Consider the following 16342-nt stretch of genomic DNA (forward strand, 5'->3'; position numbering starts at 1 on the left):
CCACCCAGCTACCAAGGTCTACCCACGGCTTCCCAAGCCACAACAAGTAGCTTCCACGCTACCATCCTTCTGCAAGCCCATCTACTAGTAACCCGACCAGCTCAGTCAGCCTACCTGCCGGTCCCAGTCCGGTCCCTCCAAGTTCCTTCTGGTCACATTCCAACGTCTCAGGTTTCCAGTTCCAGTCACTCATCACCAAAGGCAGTTCTCACTGATACATACTTCTTATAATAAAAGAGCTATTCATCTACATCATTTGTGGTTCCAGTCATGCCGGCCTCCGTTGAAACCCGATCACCACCTGAGACAGGTAACTCACAGACACCAATTGTGACAATCAGGACTTACTTTCTGAGAGATTAATGAAAGATGTGTAAATTCTATATTTATTTTTTTATGATTCTATGCTAGCAATGTGCTGATTAAGGTTTATTACCTATTCATCAATATTAAAACAGTAATTGTATTTTTACTAGTAGAGCGCTGTTTATTCTTGTTTGTATGTAGTGTCCGTCTGTCATGGCTTGTGTCTGTACACAAAGGTAGGATTCATTACTTGGTTTAAAAAGTATAACGGGTTGCACAATTGTCTTTTAATTTATTTTTATAAAATAGATTGATGAACAGCTCTGTTCTATAAATCTGTGCACATCACAATGAAGATACAAGGGGGTAAAATACACTAAGAATAGTGTTTGATCCGAGATTGCTCGAGCTGAAACAGGATCAGCATCGCTGAAACACCGGACTTTTGGCAGCTGAAACTCAAATTTACCAAGAATCGTGTTTTTCGATGGTGTATGTGATCGTCTTTCTCCCCGAGTTTCCTGTGTCTGACCAAAGCCAAACAAACAACCTGCACATGTCAGTGAGATACGTGCAGGCTGCTTGCATAACCAGCCCCAGGCTCCTAAGCCAATCCTGGTTCTAAAAATACGGGGGACAAAACGTTTAGGGTTCCCCCATATATTATGAACCAGCACTGGGCTCTGTGAGCCAGTCCTGGTTTTAAAAATACGGGGAAATAAATGGCGTGGGGTTCCTATATTTTTAAGACCAGCACCAGATTCAAACTAGCCGGGGTGTAATGCCACAGCCAGGGGACCCTTTCACCGGGTCACCCTAGACAAAGCATTAACACCCCAAGCTAGTCAGCCCAGGCAGGGGGATCTAAAGGGAGGTGAGGACCCCCCAATAAAGGGGTCCCCCACTCCTAAGCACCCTAAGCCTAGGCTGAAGCCTGGGGCTTTTCCCTGCATCCCTGGTCGGTGGGTGCAGGAGCTATAATGGGAATAATAGATGTCTACTATTGATTTTTACAGTGGGACAACAGGTGCCAGCGTGCCTGCCCTTTGGCACTTGTGGAACTACAGTGCCAGCAGGCGGCCGGCACCCATACCCCCACTGTAAACTTAAAATAGTAAAATAATGACAGTACACACACACCATAGATAGTAAAATATTATTTATTTATTTTTAAACTAGGATTGGCTGAGGAGTCCGGGCAGGTTATGCTTTGGAGGGGGAACCCCATGTCATTTTTTTTTTGTTAATTTAAACCTTTTTTTCTAATTACAGGCAGAAGCATACACAGATCACACTGATCTGTGTATGTTTCTGCCAAACACGCAGCTGAGGAGGTAGTCTATTTGAAACTTCTATTTAGGACAGAGTTTGCTAAAATTGCACCAGTGATTATAATCAAGATTCTTGGTAAATTCCAGAGCTGTATTCCTGGTTATGAAAAATACCTGCGAGTTTGGCTGATGGTGTATTTATTTCTATTTGTGTTTTCACCCGTGTTTTAAAGAGTTTCATGATTGCTCAACCAATTTTGCAATTAGTGAATTTCGGAGTTCTAAAACATGGCCAAACATGCGTGATTGCAATCTCTACCAGACACGGCGCTTATTAAATTCAACCCAAAGTCTTGTAAATGTGTTTCAGTAATAACTACAGTCCTCTCCTCCCCCCCCAAACCTGCAATTCATTTCTCACTGACTGGTAATGTGCTCCTCCAGCACATTCCTCCTGCATTCAGTATAGGGAGGACCTACTGTCATACATAGAAAGGTGAATATAGAAGATTTTTGCTGTGACTTACTGCCTAACCAGTATACCAGACAGGGAGTCATGTGGACACGAGTGCCACGTCAATCCGTGCATGTTTCTGTGTGTGTGTAATATATATATATCTATATCACACACAGTATATTATACCTATGTTGACAACTCACATATTTCACACATGGCGTGTGTTATATATATATATATAAGATAGGGGGTACACCTTTGGTGCGAACTTTGAATGTTAATTAAATTGGAGAAATTTCCACCACTTAGGGCAGTGGTTCCCAAATTTTTTTGAATCACGGCGCACTAGTGTATCAGCATTGTTTTCACCCAAACCGCTAAGCCAAAAGTTTGTTATGAAGAAATTCAGATTTTTTTTTTTTAGTAAACTAGTAAAGTGAAGTAAATTGTGCTTACCTGTCATCCTTAGGTTCAGTTATGTGGTGGTGGACAGGTTTGTGCTTCTATTTGTCCAGATATTTACATTACATTGACCATAAATAATTTCATTTGGTGCTGGACCACCAACCTGAGGCACCCCTGCAAGTGACCCGAGGCACCCCAGGGTGCCACGGCGCACAGTTTGGGAACCACTTACTTAGGGGGATTTGTTGCAATATTAGCTGTTGGTCAAACACAACCTTCTAGTTACTCTTCATATCACCCTTTGTTTATGTTTGGGATATTACTCATAAAATGAAAGCCCTATGGAAGCCTATAATTCTTATACCTGAATATTTTATTCTTAGTATATCAACAGAGGTAAAACTATATAAAACAATTTACAATACAAGTCAATACATAGATAGCATAAAACAACTTTTTGTAAACCTGCCCCAGTACCGAAGGATAGATGTCATCTGCCACCTACACCCTTAAAAAGGTTATTAAAACCGAAACGTTGGACTCAGTGCTATGTTATACATATACAAGCCCTCTGAGTGCCGCCTGTTTTTATATATATATATATATATATATATATATATATAAAAAACACGTGTCTCCTTGTGCAATATATGTAAATTAACACCAATCTGAACAGAATATATATTGAGGTGATAAGTCAGTTATCTCTGAACCAAAATGAAATTATATAGAGCTTCTCTGAATCATAATTTTATTTTCAGTTTTTATGGATCACATGTTCTTCCCACTTCCTTCAAACAGATCTTGAATATTCAGAAGAAAAGATGAAAAGAGAAGATAATAGCACACTTCATATTACATATTTTTTAGCAAAGTTCTTATGCCGGTTAAAAACATACATTGTACAAAAAACAATATTGCTTAGCTGATAAGACACCAAACGTTGGATAACAGGATTTGTTGTCGTTAGTCTGACCCAAACAAAAACTCAATGCTTTTGTCCTGCTCCACCATTGTGGACAGTATAATTTATTTTTGGTATGGGGAAAACTAGTTATCATCCTTATTATATATTTTGTTCACATTGGTGTTCATTTGGAATTATCGCCCAAGGAGGTGACGTTTTAGTTTTGTTTCTTTTTAAGATCTTTTTCACCTACAACTGCAAACTAGGGAAGCCAATCCCTGGATCCCGGACATTTTTGAGTCCCAAAAATACCCAGGATTATAATTATTAAATCATGAGTTTTAGGTGAGTCAACACATTGTGCATTGGGCCAGGGACAGTGAAATAATAATTCTTATCTTCTCGGTCGCATTATTCGGTCCTCTGATCTCAAAGCTGCCTGTAGAATAGATGCAGTCCAATGATGCAGTTGCCCTCAGTCAAGTCACAGAACTCCAGCTCTTCTACTGCAGCTGAGCTTGGGAGAGGATCGTACAACGCTCCCACTGACCAGAGAAGCCCCTTCTGACCACCGCTGTGTGACTAAGCTAAGTGAAATGGTGGGGGGAGGAGGACAAGGGATGCCAGGGGAGGACGAGGAAGAAGGAAAGCAAGGTGGGAGGGGACGGAAAGATATCTTTATACAAATCAATCCCAGGATTGAGATTTTATCAATCCCGAATCCTGGGATAAGAAAAATGGGACGGGATTGGCTTCCGCTACTGCAAACAGTCTATCGTTTGTTTTCAGATAAACAGGCAGCTCTTCATGACCAGTAGAGAGCGAAGAGGCCTGTGTCATCTTAATCTTTCTCTGCATTAAATTGTGAATCTCTTAAACGCTGAAGTACTGAATATTTTATATGTGACAAAAAGCAAGAAATGTTCTGTTACCTAGTACAGAGACATCCACCATCATGAAATATCCTCCTTCTGGGATTATTGGTGTTAATCCAGCTTCTTGCAGTAAAATAGCCATTCGATCACGCTTCACTTCCAATTCCCGTGGCAGCGAATTGAAGTAACATTCTGGCTCATCAATTCTTTTAAAATCCTTGAAGAGGGCATGAGCTAGAGCTTCCTGCACATAGGAAACGCAATGAGGTGACATAGTAAAGCCACACCACCAATCCTCCCAGTGCTGCAACCCTCCCAGCTGCCCATAACACTTATAAATAAAAAATAAAAAAGTTTCTGGAGACCATCACAGACAAATACAGTAAAAACCAAAAACTTAATGGGCTCCTCTTCTTATAATAGTGTTTGGACATTTCAGCCACACCCATTGCTAAAAGGTGAATTAAATCAAGCATACAGCCATGCAACGTCCGTAGTCAAAAATTAGCAGTTGAAGTGATTTTCAACATGGCAGTCACCTTCCAAAAAGTCGGCTAATCAAATACATGCACTAGGCAACAGCAAGAGCGATTATTGTGAAATGGAAACATCTAGGAGGAATAAATGCTCAGCTGCAAAGCAGTAGCCTAGATAAGCTCACAGAACGGGATCGCCAAGAGATTCGAAATTTACCATGTAAAAGGGATCTGTTATCGGTTGCAATCATCACTACTGAGTTCCAAACTGCCTCTGGAAACAACAACATCAGCACAATAACATCGGTTGGACTGGTGTAAAGAACTATTGGACTCAGCAGTAGACACATCTTCTCTGGAGGGACAAATCACGCATCTGGTGGATGAATCTGGGTTTGGAGGATGCAAGGAGAATACTTCCTGCCTGAATGCGTACTGCCAACTGTAAAGCTTGGTGGGCAAAGAATAATGGCATGGCTTTTTTTTTTGTCACTCTGTTGTCTGGGTCCGTTAGTTCCAGTGAAGGGAAAAATTTATGCTACAGCATAGAGTGACATTCTAGAGAACTTTGCGTCTGCAAAGGGAGTACCTTTCTTGTTTCAGCCTGACAACACCCTGTGCACAAAGTGAGATCCATCAAATAATGGTTTGCAGAGCTTGGTGTGGAAGAACATGACTGGCATGCACAGAGCCCTGACCTCAACCCCACTGAACATCTGTGGGATGACCAACTGCAAGCTAACCCCAAACCAGCATAGTAATAGCCATCACTTGGAATGAGACATAGGTGTGTGATGTTGGTGTGTGTGTGTGGGGAGGGAGAAGGGGAGAGAGAGAGAGAGAGGGGAGAGAGAGAGGGGAGAGAGAGAGGGGAGAGAGAGAGGGGAGAGAGAGATTGAGAGAGAGAGATTGAGAGAGAGAGAATCACTTAGCAACCCTTGAGATTGACGGTAGTTTGTAAAGTAAGTAACATATATATTATTGCTGTTATTTGCAGTTACTTAAACTACAATCTACTGTCAGTCGCAAGGATTGTTAAATCCTACCATTTGTATTTTATGACAGATTAGCACTGATACTGTTATTTAATAAAACAAAAATGAAAAGTAAATGAAGTGTTTTTTCTCTGGACACGGCTCATACTTACTTGCAGTGGAGTTGGGCAGGTATACAAACAGTTCTGCTGGACGGTTTGCAAGTGTCTGATGAGATGTTCCGGGCCAATGGACCAACCAAGCTGGGTATCAATACTGAATAATTAGTCATTGCTAATTCATCACATTCTAACCTAAAGAACTATGGGAATATCCAATACAGAGATATGTTTTGTAAGCAGTGAATGGGGCATATGGTTATAATTGTGGGTCACAGAATACAACCACTAGAATGAATGCAGCTCAACTGCTAAATGCAAATTACAAAACCACATATTGCGATTTATTCATGCATTATTCACACATGGGAAAATGTGTTAAGCAATGTTTTACAACACTGTCCAGTTATTGTAGCATACATAGCAACATCACTTCTGTCAATCGTGTAAATCCAGTGCACACATTTACTTTCACCAACACAGAGCCTTGCATTTATTAATCCATGTGCTCTGCCCACCATCTTGTTACCTGTAGCTGATTATCCTGCAGAGAAGTTATCCAGCAGGATGAGCTTATCTTAGGATATTATAAAATACATTGAGATGGCAGGGTTCGTAAAGGGAACATCCATTTTATAGTGCACCTACTATACAGACAGTAGTGCCTCAGAGATGTCACTTTTGCTAGCGATGGCTAGTGTTCATCAATAAGCAACCTAAGCCCACAAGATGGCTACCTCCATTGTGTGAGACAGACACACTTTACTAGGCTGCATAAAGTTCTTACCTTCCACCCTGTTACACTAAAAGTCTTCCCCGCGCTTCCTATTGTTATGGTTCTCTCCCACATTCCGGGTAAATTCACTATAAAATAATATCAAATACATTGTGTTACAGGTAGTTTTATACTAATATGCTATATAAAACATGCAGTGCTGGCCGTAAATTTATTTAATGACATTGTTCATTCCAATGTTGTATTTATTTATAAAGATAATAAACTAATCATTTTTAAAACTGTGCTGACAGGAGAGGAGCAGTTCATTGTTCGACCACATAGCAAAACTTGGGTAGGGACCTGGCGATTCCGTTGTTTCCTCGCAGACCACACACTCTGCTGTGATTATGGCAGAGAGAATGAGAGTGCCTCTTCTGACATGCACAGTCTATCGAGAGCAGAGTTAGGTCCACAGCTGGTTGCCAGGCAACGGAGGCTGGTCTTTGTAGATGCTGTTCCGGGGTCTTCCCAGAAGTCTAGCAAATGATGCTGACTGGGCCGTGTAGTATAAGTTAAGACCATGGTAATATTGCTGTTCCCTGAAGACTGGTTTATTAAGGTCCGAAACGTTGGAAGAGATGGTTGATCTTGTCAAAACTATATGTGGATCAAGACCGAGGGAGTGCCATCCCGAGGGAGTGCCATCCCCAGTAAATTCGGTGTTTGCAACTGTATCGCGCTGCCACTACACAGGGGTGTTCAGAGAAAGGGTGGCAAAGATTGTGTACCCATTTGATGGTAGACGGTGGACTTGGAGAAATGTCTATTTTACCCTTGATATAAAGAACCCACAACAGGCTAAGCTCATTACTACAACACTAAGGGGCAATTCAATTAGACCCGAAATTTTTTCCGGTGTGGTTTTCAAGGTTTTTTTTTTTATAGCCCAATTCAATTGCTTCGCATTTTTCCACCTGAAAAAAATATTTTTCGGGTGGAGAAAACACATAGAACCCGTGTTAACATAACACACGGACCTGTGTGTTTTCGTGGCCCCGGGTGTCATAACTGGGTTGCCTCAGGCAGGTGAAAACAAATGGCCAATAAGTGCCGGCTTCCTGTCAGCAGCCCAGCACATGCTGCTGTGTGCTGGACTGCAGTGAGACCAAGGGGACTGCTGCTGCTGAGCAGCAGTCTCTCCTCTCCCTGTGTGGTAGTGGGGGGAGCGATCACACTCATCGCGGCCCTCCCTGGATTTGCCCCTGGCTGAGGGGCTCAGAGAGCCCAACCTCCTTAGGGGTGTGTGGCCACGCTTTCCAGGCCATACCCCCTGATTAGTTCTGACTTCAGAACTAATTTAATTACCCCCTAAGGGGTATATTTAATAAAGTTCGATTTTTATTGATTATAAATTGATTACATTTGACCGTTAGTAAATATACCCCCCAAGGCCCTTATTTATGGTATTTCAGGGGAGGAAAACTGGACAGTTAATCCATAGATTTAAAGAAGCAATCATTTAAAAAACAAAACCAGGTTAGTTTTGCCTTTCAAATTATTGCAGCTTTATATATATACATAAACAAGCTTGCCACAGTTTTGTCCCAATTTAAAATCGCATCATTGAGTAACTTTGATATAAGAGAACACCAACAGTAAACCAGGAATAGTATAATTATCGTAGAAGTATTCAGTACCTATTTTAACATGCTTGTTTCCAGAGTACACCAGCCATTCATAAACTTCATCACTGAAACACAGTGTGTCATATTTTATACAGAGGTCAGCAATAACCCTTAGTTCTTCTTTTGTGTACACCTAAAATACAGGAGAGAAAGTATTTTATTCCCACTTATTCACATCAGAGGTAGCAGTTTCCCTGATGTACGTCTGTCCTGAATGATGCATAATTTGCAGATATCCTAAAAGGACAGGTAGACTAATCATCAACTGTGGACTTACATGAAATAATAATTAAGCTACCTGAGTTCATGTAAGAATATCTAGAAAACATGCATTGTTAGTGCCGCCTATAGAAACTGGAGCTCTGAGAAGGTTCCTCACTAACCAAACACATATCTAATATTGTGGGGAGGAAGACAGTACAGGACGGGACATAACAAGAGATATGGTAAGAACTTACCTTTGTTATCTCTGTTTCTACGAAGTCCTTAGGGTCCACAGGGATACCTTGGGGTAATGGAATGGGCTTATCCATGGGCACCACACAGTTAAAGCTGTCATCCCAGGATGCACTGGGCCTCCTCCTTATACCCCGTCCCCAGGCCAAGGCACCTCAGTTTTAGTAGCAAGCTATAGGCCGGAGGAGGAGAAAAAGGAAGAAGGAAGTCTGGACCACACAGGAATCACATTCTCACAGAAAAGGAGACAGAAACTGGCGACCAGAATCTCGCCCTACAGAAGCACAGGGCGTCAGGGCGGGCGCCCTGTGGACCTTAAGGACTTCGTAGAAACAGAGATAACAAAGGTAAGTTCTTACCATATCTCTTGTTTACTAATCCAGGGTCCTTAGGGATCCACAGGGATACATTGGGGATGTCCCAAAGCAGTATCCTTGGGAGGCTCCTGTGCACAAACGAAAAAATGAAAAACAAAAAATGGCAGCTGCTCAATCAATCTCGTAGTACTATTTTCAGGTGCATGAAAGGGAGGGGTCATACCAAGTAGAAAAGGGAGGGGGTTTTAACCCCCTATTGTTCCTCAGCACACTGAACCATACTAGCAACAATATATGAACACTATATGGTAATAGAATTTCAGAGATATTGGTTGCATGCATTTGCAAATACATGGGAAGCTGCTAGGCCTCGTCACAGCTTCTCTGTCACTAGCAGTCCCTAACACTAATGGGTTCACGTCCAGGACACAGAGCACCCTAAAACACATCCAGCCCAGGACCCCCCTGGGGTATCACACGAAAATGGAAAAAGAGTGACAGTGCAGTGTAAAGTAAAGAAGTGTGCGGGGTCCTGGGCTGGATGTTTTTTAGGGTGCTCTGTGTCCTGGACGTGAACCCGTTAGTGTTAGGGACTGCTAGTGACAGAAAAGCCGTGACGAGGCCTAGCAGCTTCCCATGTATTTGCAAATGCATGCAACCAATATCTCTGAAATTCTATTACCATATAGTGTTCATATATTGTTGCTAGTATGGTTCAGTGTGCTGAGGAACAATAGAGGCTCCTGTGCAGAAAGGAGTACCCGCCGCCCGAAGGAAGCATCCTGAGAAGCAAATGTGTCAAAGGCGTAATGCCTGACAAAAGTATGGGCAGAGAACCAAGTGGCCGCCTTACAAAGCTGAACAGCCGAGGTGCCACGGCGAGCTGCCTACGAAGGACCCACAGACCTCGTAGAATGCGCCTTCACAGAGGGTGGCACTGGAAGACCCTCTTGAGTGTAAGACTCAGAGATCGCCAGGCGAATCCATCGCACCAAGGTCTGCAGGCCAACCCCTTCTTTGAAAGCCATATAGGACAAACAAAGAGTCAGATTTTCGTAAAGAAGTGGTGCGGTCCACATAAATCCGCAGCGCCCGTACCACATCCAATGAGGCCTCACCGGCCGAGAGATCCGAGGAATTAAAGGCCGGGACCACAATTTCCTCATTAATATGGAAACTAGATACCACCTGTCGAACTGGATTATTGGCTGAGACAAGATCAGTTTAACATTGAATTGCAGCGACGCCATTTTGCGAAATGGCCGCCTAAGCGCCATTTTAGATAAACTCACACTTTAGTACATGTGGCGATAATACTATTAGCATCATGTGAATGCATCTGTGACCATCGCCATAAGTTACGGAGATTCGCCAAAAGCCTATTTCATGACTTTACGTATTATAAAGGATATATTTCAGAAATGGCTTTACAGTGTATCAAAAATTGCATTGCATTAGATGAATAGAGCAAATGGCTACGTGACAACTAGCTTGTGTAGATAAGCTTCCTGGACAGTGTCTGCTCTCACTACAGGTGGCCTGGCTCGAATACACACCTTACATTAGCAAGCTTCCTGCAATGACAAGACTTCAAAGACTAGAGTGTTATCTTAGGTTTGTGTCATGTAGTTGGGCTATTTGCATTTACACAAGAGACTGGGAGAATAAAGGGTTCTTCTTTATAGCTTGGGAAAGGGGGGGGGGGGGGACTGCTGACAGAGTGGGCATGTGGAACTATCAGGCTCAGCATGTCACACTGCTAGATGTTCACTTAGTAAGTGTTAAGTGCACCATTTCTCATACACACATTAATACGTCTTTATATCAAACCCCGCATACTCACACATTACATATTCACACATAAGGTTTAATAAGCTTTAAAGTATAAGAATTAAGTTGGTTCAGTTAGTATAAATGCTGTGAAATAAAGATATTTGATAACTAAGGTTTTATACATGCTAAGAAAGCCGTGTTTGGTTTCGAACTGATGCGTACTCTTTCAACAGAATTCCGGTACTATCGGTGTGGAGATCGCATCATGCATTCCCAACTTATGGACCGCAGAGACTACAAGCAACAAAATGTATATTTTATGAACAACTGTTGCATGGATGTAGCATGGGGGCGGGAGGGAAAGGACCCCCAGTTGTTAGAGGCTGGGCGAGTCTATTTGAACCAGCCTGTTAAATGCACTGTAACAGATGCTTCTCCCCTGGGAACCAATGATATCAGCAACAAAATTCTCCATTGTCCTGTCTATTCTGGGGGGGTATAAACATGTGTGCTCAAACACTGGGTCTTAGTCTTCTTGCTGAACGCTGAGGGACGAGGGGTTTCTTGCTGATACCTAACATCTGGACCAGAATGCGCTGCGTATGTATACTGTACTTGGGGTCTGTATAATTCCTTTGCGTCTAATTGTGTATGGCTCAATAGCGTGTAACTGACTGTACTTTTTACTTGAATAATACTTTGTGCTTCGGAACCACACGTTCCAAGTCTGGAGTCTTTTATTTACTGTATGACTGCGTACGCAAATTGGCATCATCCTTAGAGGTTTATAGGTAGGATTTTAGAAGGTACAGGCAGGGGTATATAGAGGTTCTGATCCAGTATCATCACACCTTAGGAAGGAATCCAGGGCGGGTTCGAAGAACCGCCCGGTCCGAGTGAAAAATCAGAAAGGGGGGGGCGACAGGAGAGAGCCCCCAGATCCGACACTCTTCTGGCCGAAGCTATAGCCAGAAGGAATACTGTCTTTGTCGTAAGCCATTTCAAATTCACCGAACCCAAAAGGTTCGAATGGAGGACCTTGGAGCGCCCTCAGAACCACAGCCAGATCCCAATGAGCCAACGGAGGGACAAAGGGAGGCTGGATGCGAAGGACACCCTGAATAAAGGTACGGATATCAGGTAGCGTAGCAATCCTATGCTGAAACCAAACCGACAGGGCAGAGACATGCACCTTTAGTGAGGCGAGGCGTAGACCTAGATCTAAGCCCGCCTGGTGGAAAGCCAGCACTCTGGGTATCCGAAACCCCAGAGGATCGTACCCTCTAGGGCGACACCACTCAAAATAAGTATGCCACACCCTGTGGTAATTTCTAGCCGAAGAAGGTTTCCGAGCTCGTAGCATGGTATTTACCACAGATCTGGAGAAACCCTTAGACCTCAAGAGGGAAGTCTCAAGATCCGTCTGGGCCACACAGGAGCCACCAGTAGAATCTTGCCTCCTTCCTGCCTGAACTTTCGAATTACTCGAGGCAGAAGGGAGAACGGAGGAAACAGGTACGCGGAACCGGAAGTTCCACCGTACCAACAGAGCGTCCACCAGAAGAGCCCCTGCTTCTGTTGTTCGGGATCCGTACGCCCACAGCTTGTGGTTGTGTTTGGAGGCCATTAGGTCTATTTCGGGAAGGCCCCACTTGTCCACCAGGAGTTGAAACACCTCCTGGTGAAGAGACCATTCCCCCCGGATGTACATCGTGACGGCTGAGGAAGTCCGCTTCCCAGTTGAGCACTCCCGGTATGAACACAGCCGAAATGGCTGGGAGATTGCCTTCTGCTCAGGTCAGAATGCAGGATACCTCCCTTAGAGCCGCTTGACTTCGAGGTCCTCCTTGACAGTTTAGGTAAGCCACCGTGGTGGCGTTGTCTGACTGAACCTGCACAGGTTTCCCCTGCAAGATCAGTCTTGCTTGTTGCAGCGCTCTGAACACTTCCCGAAGCTCCAATATATTGATCGACAGGAGCGATTCCTCTGACGTTCACCGGCACTGGAAGACGTGTGGGCCCGTCACAGCACCCCCCGAAGGCAGGCATCCGTTGTTAGAAAGACCCAATCCGAAATCCAAAACGGACGTCCCTTGCTGAGATGGGACTTCTGTAACCACCAGGTCAGGGACAGGCGCACCTCCGGAGAGAGCCTGATCATCTGTGTCTTTATCCGACGGGGAATTCCATCCCATCTGGAGAGGATCAACATCTGCAGAGGCATGGAATGGAACTGGGCATACTCCACCATGTCGAACGTTGACACCATGGAACCCAGTAACCTCATTGCCGAGAGAAGAGACACTCGGTGACTCTTTAGACCATTGCGTATCCTGGACTGCAACAGTGCTATCTTTTCTTCCGTCAAGGTGATCCTCTGCTGCTGAGAGTCCAACAATGCTCCGAGATGGACCATCTTCTGAGAAGGAATTAGAGAATTTCTTCAGTTCACTAGCCAGCTGTGAGCCTGCAATACTGATATTGTCAGTTGCAGATGGTTGCAAAGGACCTGTGGCGACCCTGCCAACAACAGAAGGTCGTCCAAGTAAGGTAACAGGCAAACCCCCTGCAACCGTAGGTGTGCCGCCATGACCGCCATTACCTTTGTGAACACCCGAGGGCCCGTGGAAAGGCCAAACGGTAGAGCTTGAAACTGGTAATGGTGGTCCGACACCGCAAATCTGAGGTAACGCTGATGAGCTTTGGCAATGGGGATATGCAGGTAAGCATAAACTTGTTCAGGGACTTGAGGTTGAGGATAGGTCGGAATGATCCATTTGGTTTTTGAACCAGAAAGAGGTTGGAGTAATATCCCGTCCCCCTTAGGGGTAACGGAACAGGCACTATGACTCCCATATGGAGCATAGAGCGCACCACCTCCTGGATCGCTAGAGCCTTCGTTGGATCTGAAGGAAGGCCTGCTGCTAAGAACTGAGGAGGAGGCCATCTGTGGAAGGAGATGGCATATCCCTGAGATACCACCTCCATTACCCAAGTGTCGCTGGTGGTCTAATACCAGCACTGGGCATATTGCAGAAGTCAGCCTCCCACCTTGGGGTCCCCCAAGGGGAGGTCCAGCCCTTCAGGCTGAGGGTTTGTCGTCTGGTTTGGAGGCTGGACGTCTTGTACTCCAAGCCTGTTTCTTGGGCTTGGCGGTCTTTTTGGGACCAGAAGATCTCGGGAAGGACTGCACCTTAGATTTGCCCTGTGGGCGATAGGGACGAAAGGACAGGTTTTTAGACCCTGACGGAGTCGGGGCAGAAGGAAGACATGACGGTTTGGCTGCCGCCAGAGTGTCCACAATTTTGTCCAAAGCAGGCCCAAACAGGACCTGACCATTATAAGGTAAGCCTTCCAAACCCTTTTTGGATTCCTCATCCACCCTCCAAGAACGTAACCACAAGGAGCGGCGAGCAGACACAGCCGCCGCGGAAATCCTAGAAGTCAGAAGACTAAGATCCAAGGCCGCTTCGTTAATGTACGTAGCAGAATCCCGGAGATTACCCACTAACACAACCTGTTCACTGGTAACTTCCGAAGCAAATGATGCTTCCAATGCATCTGCCCATCTTTCCATAGCCTGGGCCACCCAGCAGATTGCCACAGCTGGCCTGGATGCTCCTCCAGCAAGGGAATAGTTAGATTTAAGGCACAGTTCCACCTATAGTCCGTAGCGTCTGTCAGCGAAGACATTGACGGCATAGGTAGAGTCGCGGTCTTTACAAAGTGCGTCACATGAGAATCCGCCTGAGGGGGAGATTCCCATTTAGTGAAATAATCCTCTGCAAAGGGGTTTGCACGTGCCGGACGTTTTTGAAGCTGAAACCTCTTACCTGGAGATTTACACACTTCCTCCAAGTGATCCACTAGCTAACCAGATAGGGGTGCAGAAGCAGTTTTTCCCCTAACGTCCTTAAAATAAGCACGTGTAGGTGCTGCAGGTAAGTTGTCGTCAGTAATCACCATGGCCGTACGGACCGCCTGTATGAGACCTGGAATATATATTTTGGACTTAACCTCCGCCCCTACTTGAGGAGCGTCAGTGTCCGATAAATCCAAAATCTCGCCATCATCAGTTGACCCGTCATCATCATCTAGTTGTGTAGACGGAAATTACAATAGTGTTTTTTTAGCAGGTGTTGGGTCCTGCAATATTCTGCGCCATAGCGGACACAGAGTGCGCCCAAACAGGTTCCACCGAAGAACCTGCTGATACGGGGGGAGGGACAACTGCCTGCTGCGCGAACCCTAATTGGGGAAAACACAGGGGGGGCTGTTAACCTATTCACAAGGATATTCAAGGCTTGTGCAAAGGAAGCCCATGGGGGTTCCTGTGAGGTACTGGGTACAGCAGAGGTACCAGGAAGAGACAAACATGTAATACATATACCATCCTGAAGTACCATCCCCTCACCCACATCTGCTCTACACCTAGAGCAGGAAAACAGGAGAGGTGCACCCATAGACACAGAATCTTCACTGGACATAGTGGTATGTGATTTTCCCACAGTAATGAACACTTTAAACTGTGAGGTAAATTCCCACCCTGACAGTACTGGCAACGAGAGGGCTGAACAGATAGAAGAAATAGGGATAGTTAAAATGGCTGACAGGAGAGTATCAGACACACAGCGCTAGCATAAAAGTCACATAAAATGCAGACATTCCTGCACTTATTGCACAGACCTACAGCCTGGCAGTGACAGCGCTACATACACTGACCTTGACAATGGAGGAGAGGTATGCAATGGGCCACCCAGGCTCCGCACCCTGCACCAGCTTACTGCGCATTCCAACATGGCCGCCGGAGAGAGCAAGAGAGGCGGGCCTGGGGAACTCTGCCTCAGCCCGCCAAATCTCTGAGGAAAAGGCGCTGAGAGCAACAGGGGGAGGGGCCTCCTGTGCTTGCAGGCTGTTAACCCCCGGGATGCTGGAGCGCTTCCATAACGCTCCAGCCCCGTATCCCTGGAAGCCTAGTGTGAGCGCAGGATCAGTACCTGGCTCCACTATCCTGCCTTCCCCAGGGAGCCCCCAGCCCTGGGGACACTGGACTGTGCAACAGCGGGCCCCTATCCGCAGACGCCCGCTGCTTACATGCTGCTGTCCCCGTAAATCCGGCCACAGTCCTCGACCCCCCGGGATTCCACTAACTGGAACCCCCAAGAGCCCTCTCGTTCCCCGGATCGCTACCGGTGGTCGGCGCCAGCGGGGGTGTTGGAGTGGTAGCACAGGCTTCCGCTGGACTGTCCATGCTGCCACTCATATATTTCCAGCTCTTCAGGGCCTGTGAAACACAGCCCCCCTGTGCGGTGACCAGAGTCCCGCCGGGCACCAACTGAAACGGAGGTGCCTTGGCCTGGGGGCGGGTTATAGGAGAAGGCCCAGTGCATCCTGTGGATCCCTAAGGACCCTGGAGTAGTAAAAGGAGTTGTCATGCATCCGTCTCATGCGTGTGTAGCAGCATGCAGAGAGAAATCACGTCACACATCAGAGCTGTAATGTAGCAACACAATGTAAATATCACAGGTGCCCGTAACCAGCATCAAGCAGATATTTACCTTCATTAGTGTACATTGAACAAGGCTGATTGATATTTTTGGACG

General features: G+C 45.4%; 1 protein-coding gene across 4 annotated transcripts in view; it reads right to left on the reverse strand.

Annotated features, from left to right (window-relative positions):
• Positions 1-16342, reverse strand: part of KYAT3 (kynurenine aminotransferase 3) — an 82415-nt gene that overhangs the window by 14885 nt on the left and 51188 nt on the right. For 3 of the 4 annotated variants that reach the window (XM_088482212.1, XM_088482210.1, XM_088482211.1), the window contains 4 exons: positions 8206-8326; positions 6578-6654; positions 5845-5934; positions 4279-4465 (listed from right to left, as the gene is read on the reverse strand). In XM_088482212.1, coding sequence (XP_088338338.1) covers positions 4279-4465; positions 5845-5934; positions 6578-6654; positions 8206-8326 — 475 coding nt within the window. Of the gene's footprint in view, positions 1-2848; positions 3243-4278; positions 4466-5844; positions 5935-6577; positions 6655-8205; positions 8327-16342 lie in introns of those variants that run through there. The other variant, XM_088482213.1, reaches the window with a different exon arrangement.

The sequence above is a fragment of the Taudactylus pleione genome, unplaced genomic scaffold (genome assembly GCF_031769625.1).
Source record: "Taudactylus pleione unplaced genomic scaffold, aTauple2 ptg000017l, whole genome shotgun sequence".
Taxonomy (NCBI): Eukaryota; Metazoa; Chordata; class Amphibia; order Anura; family Myobatrachidae; genus Taudactylus; species Taudactylus pleione.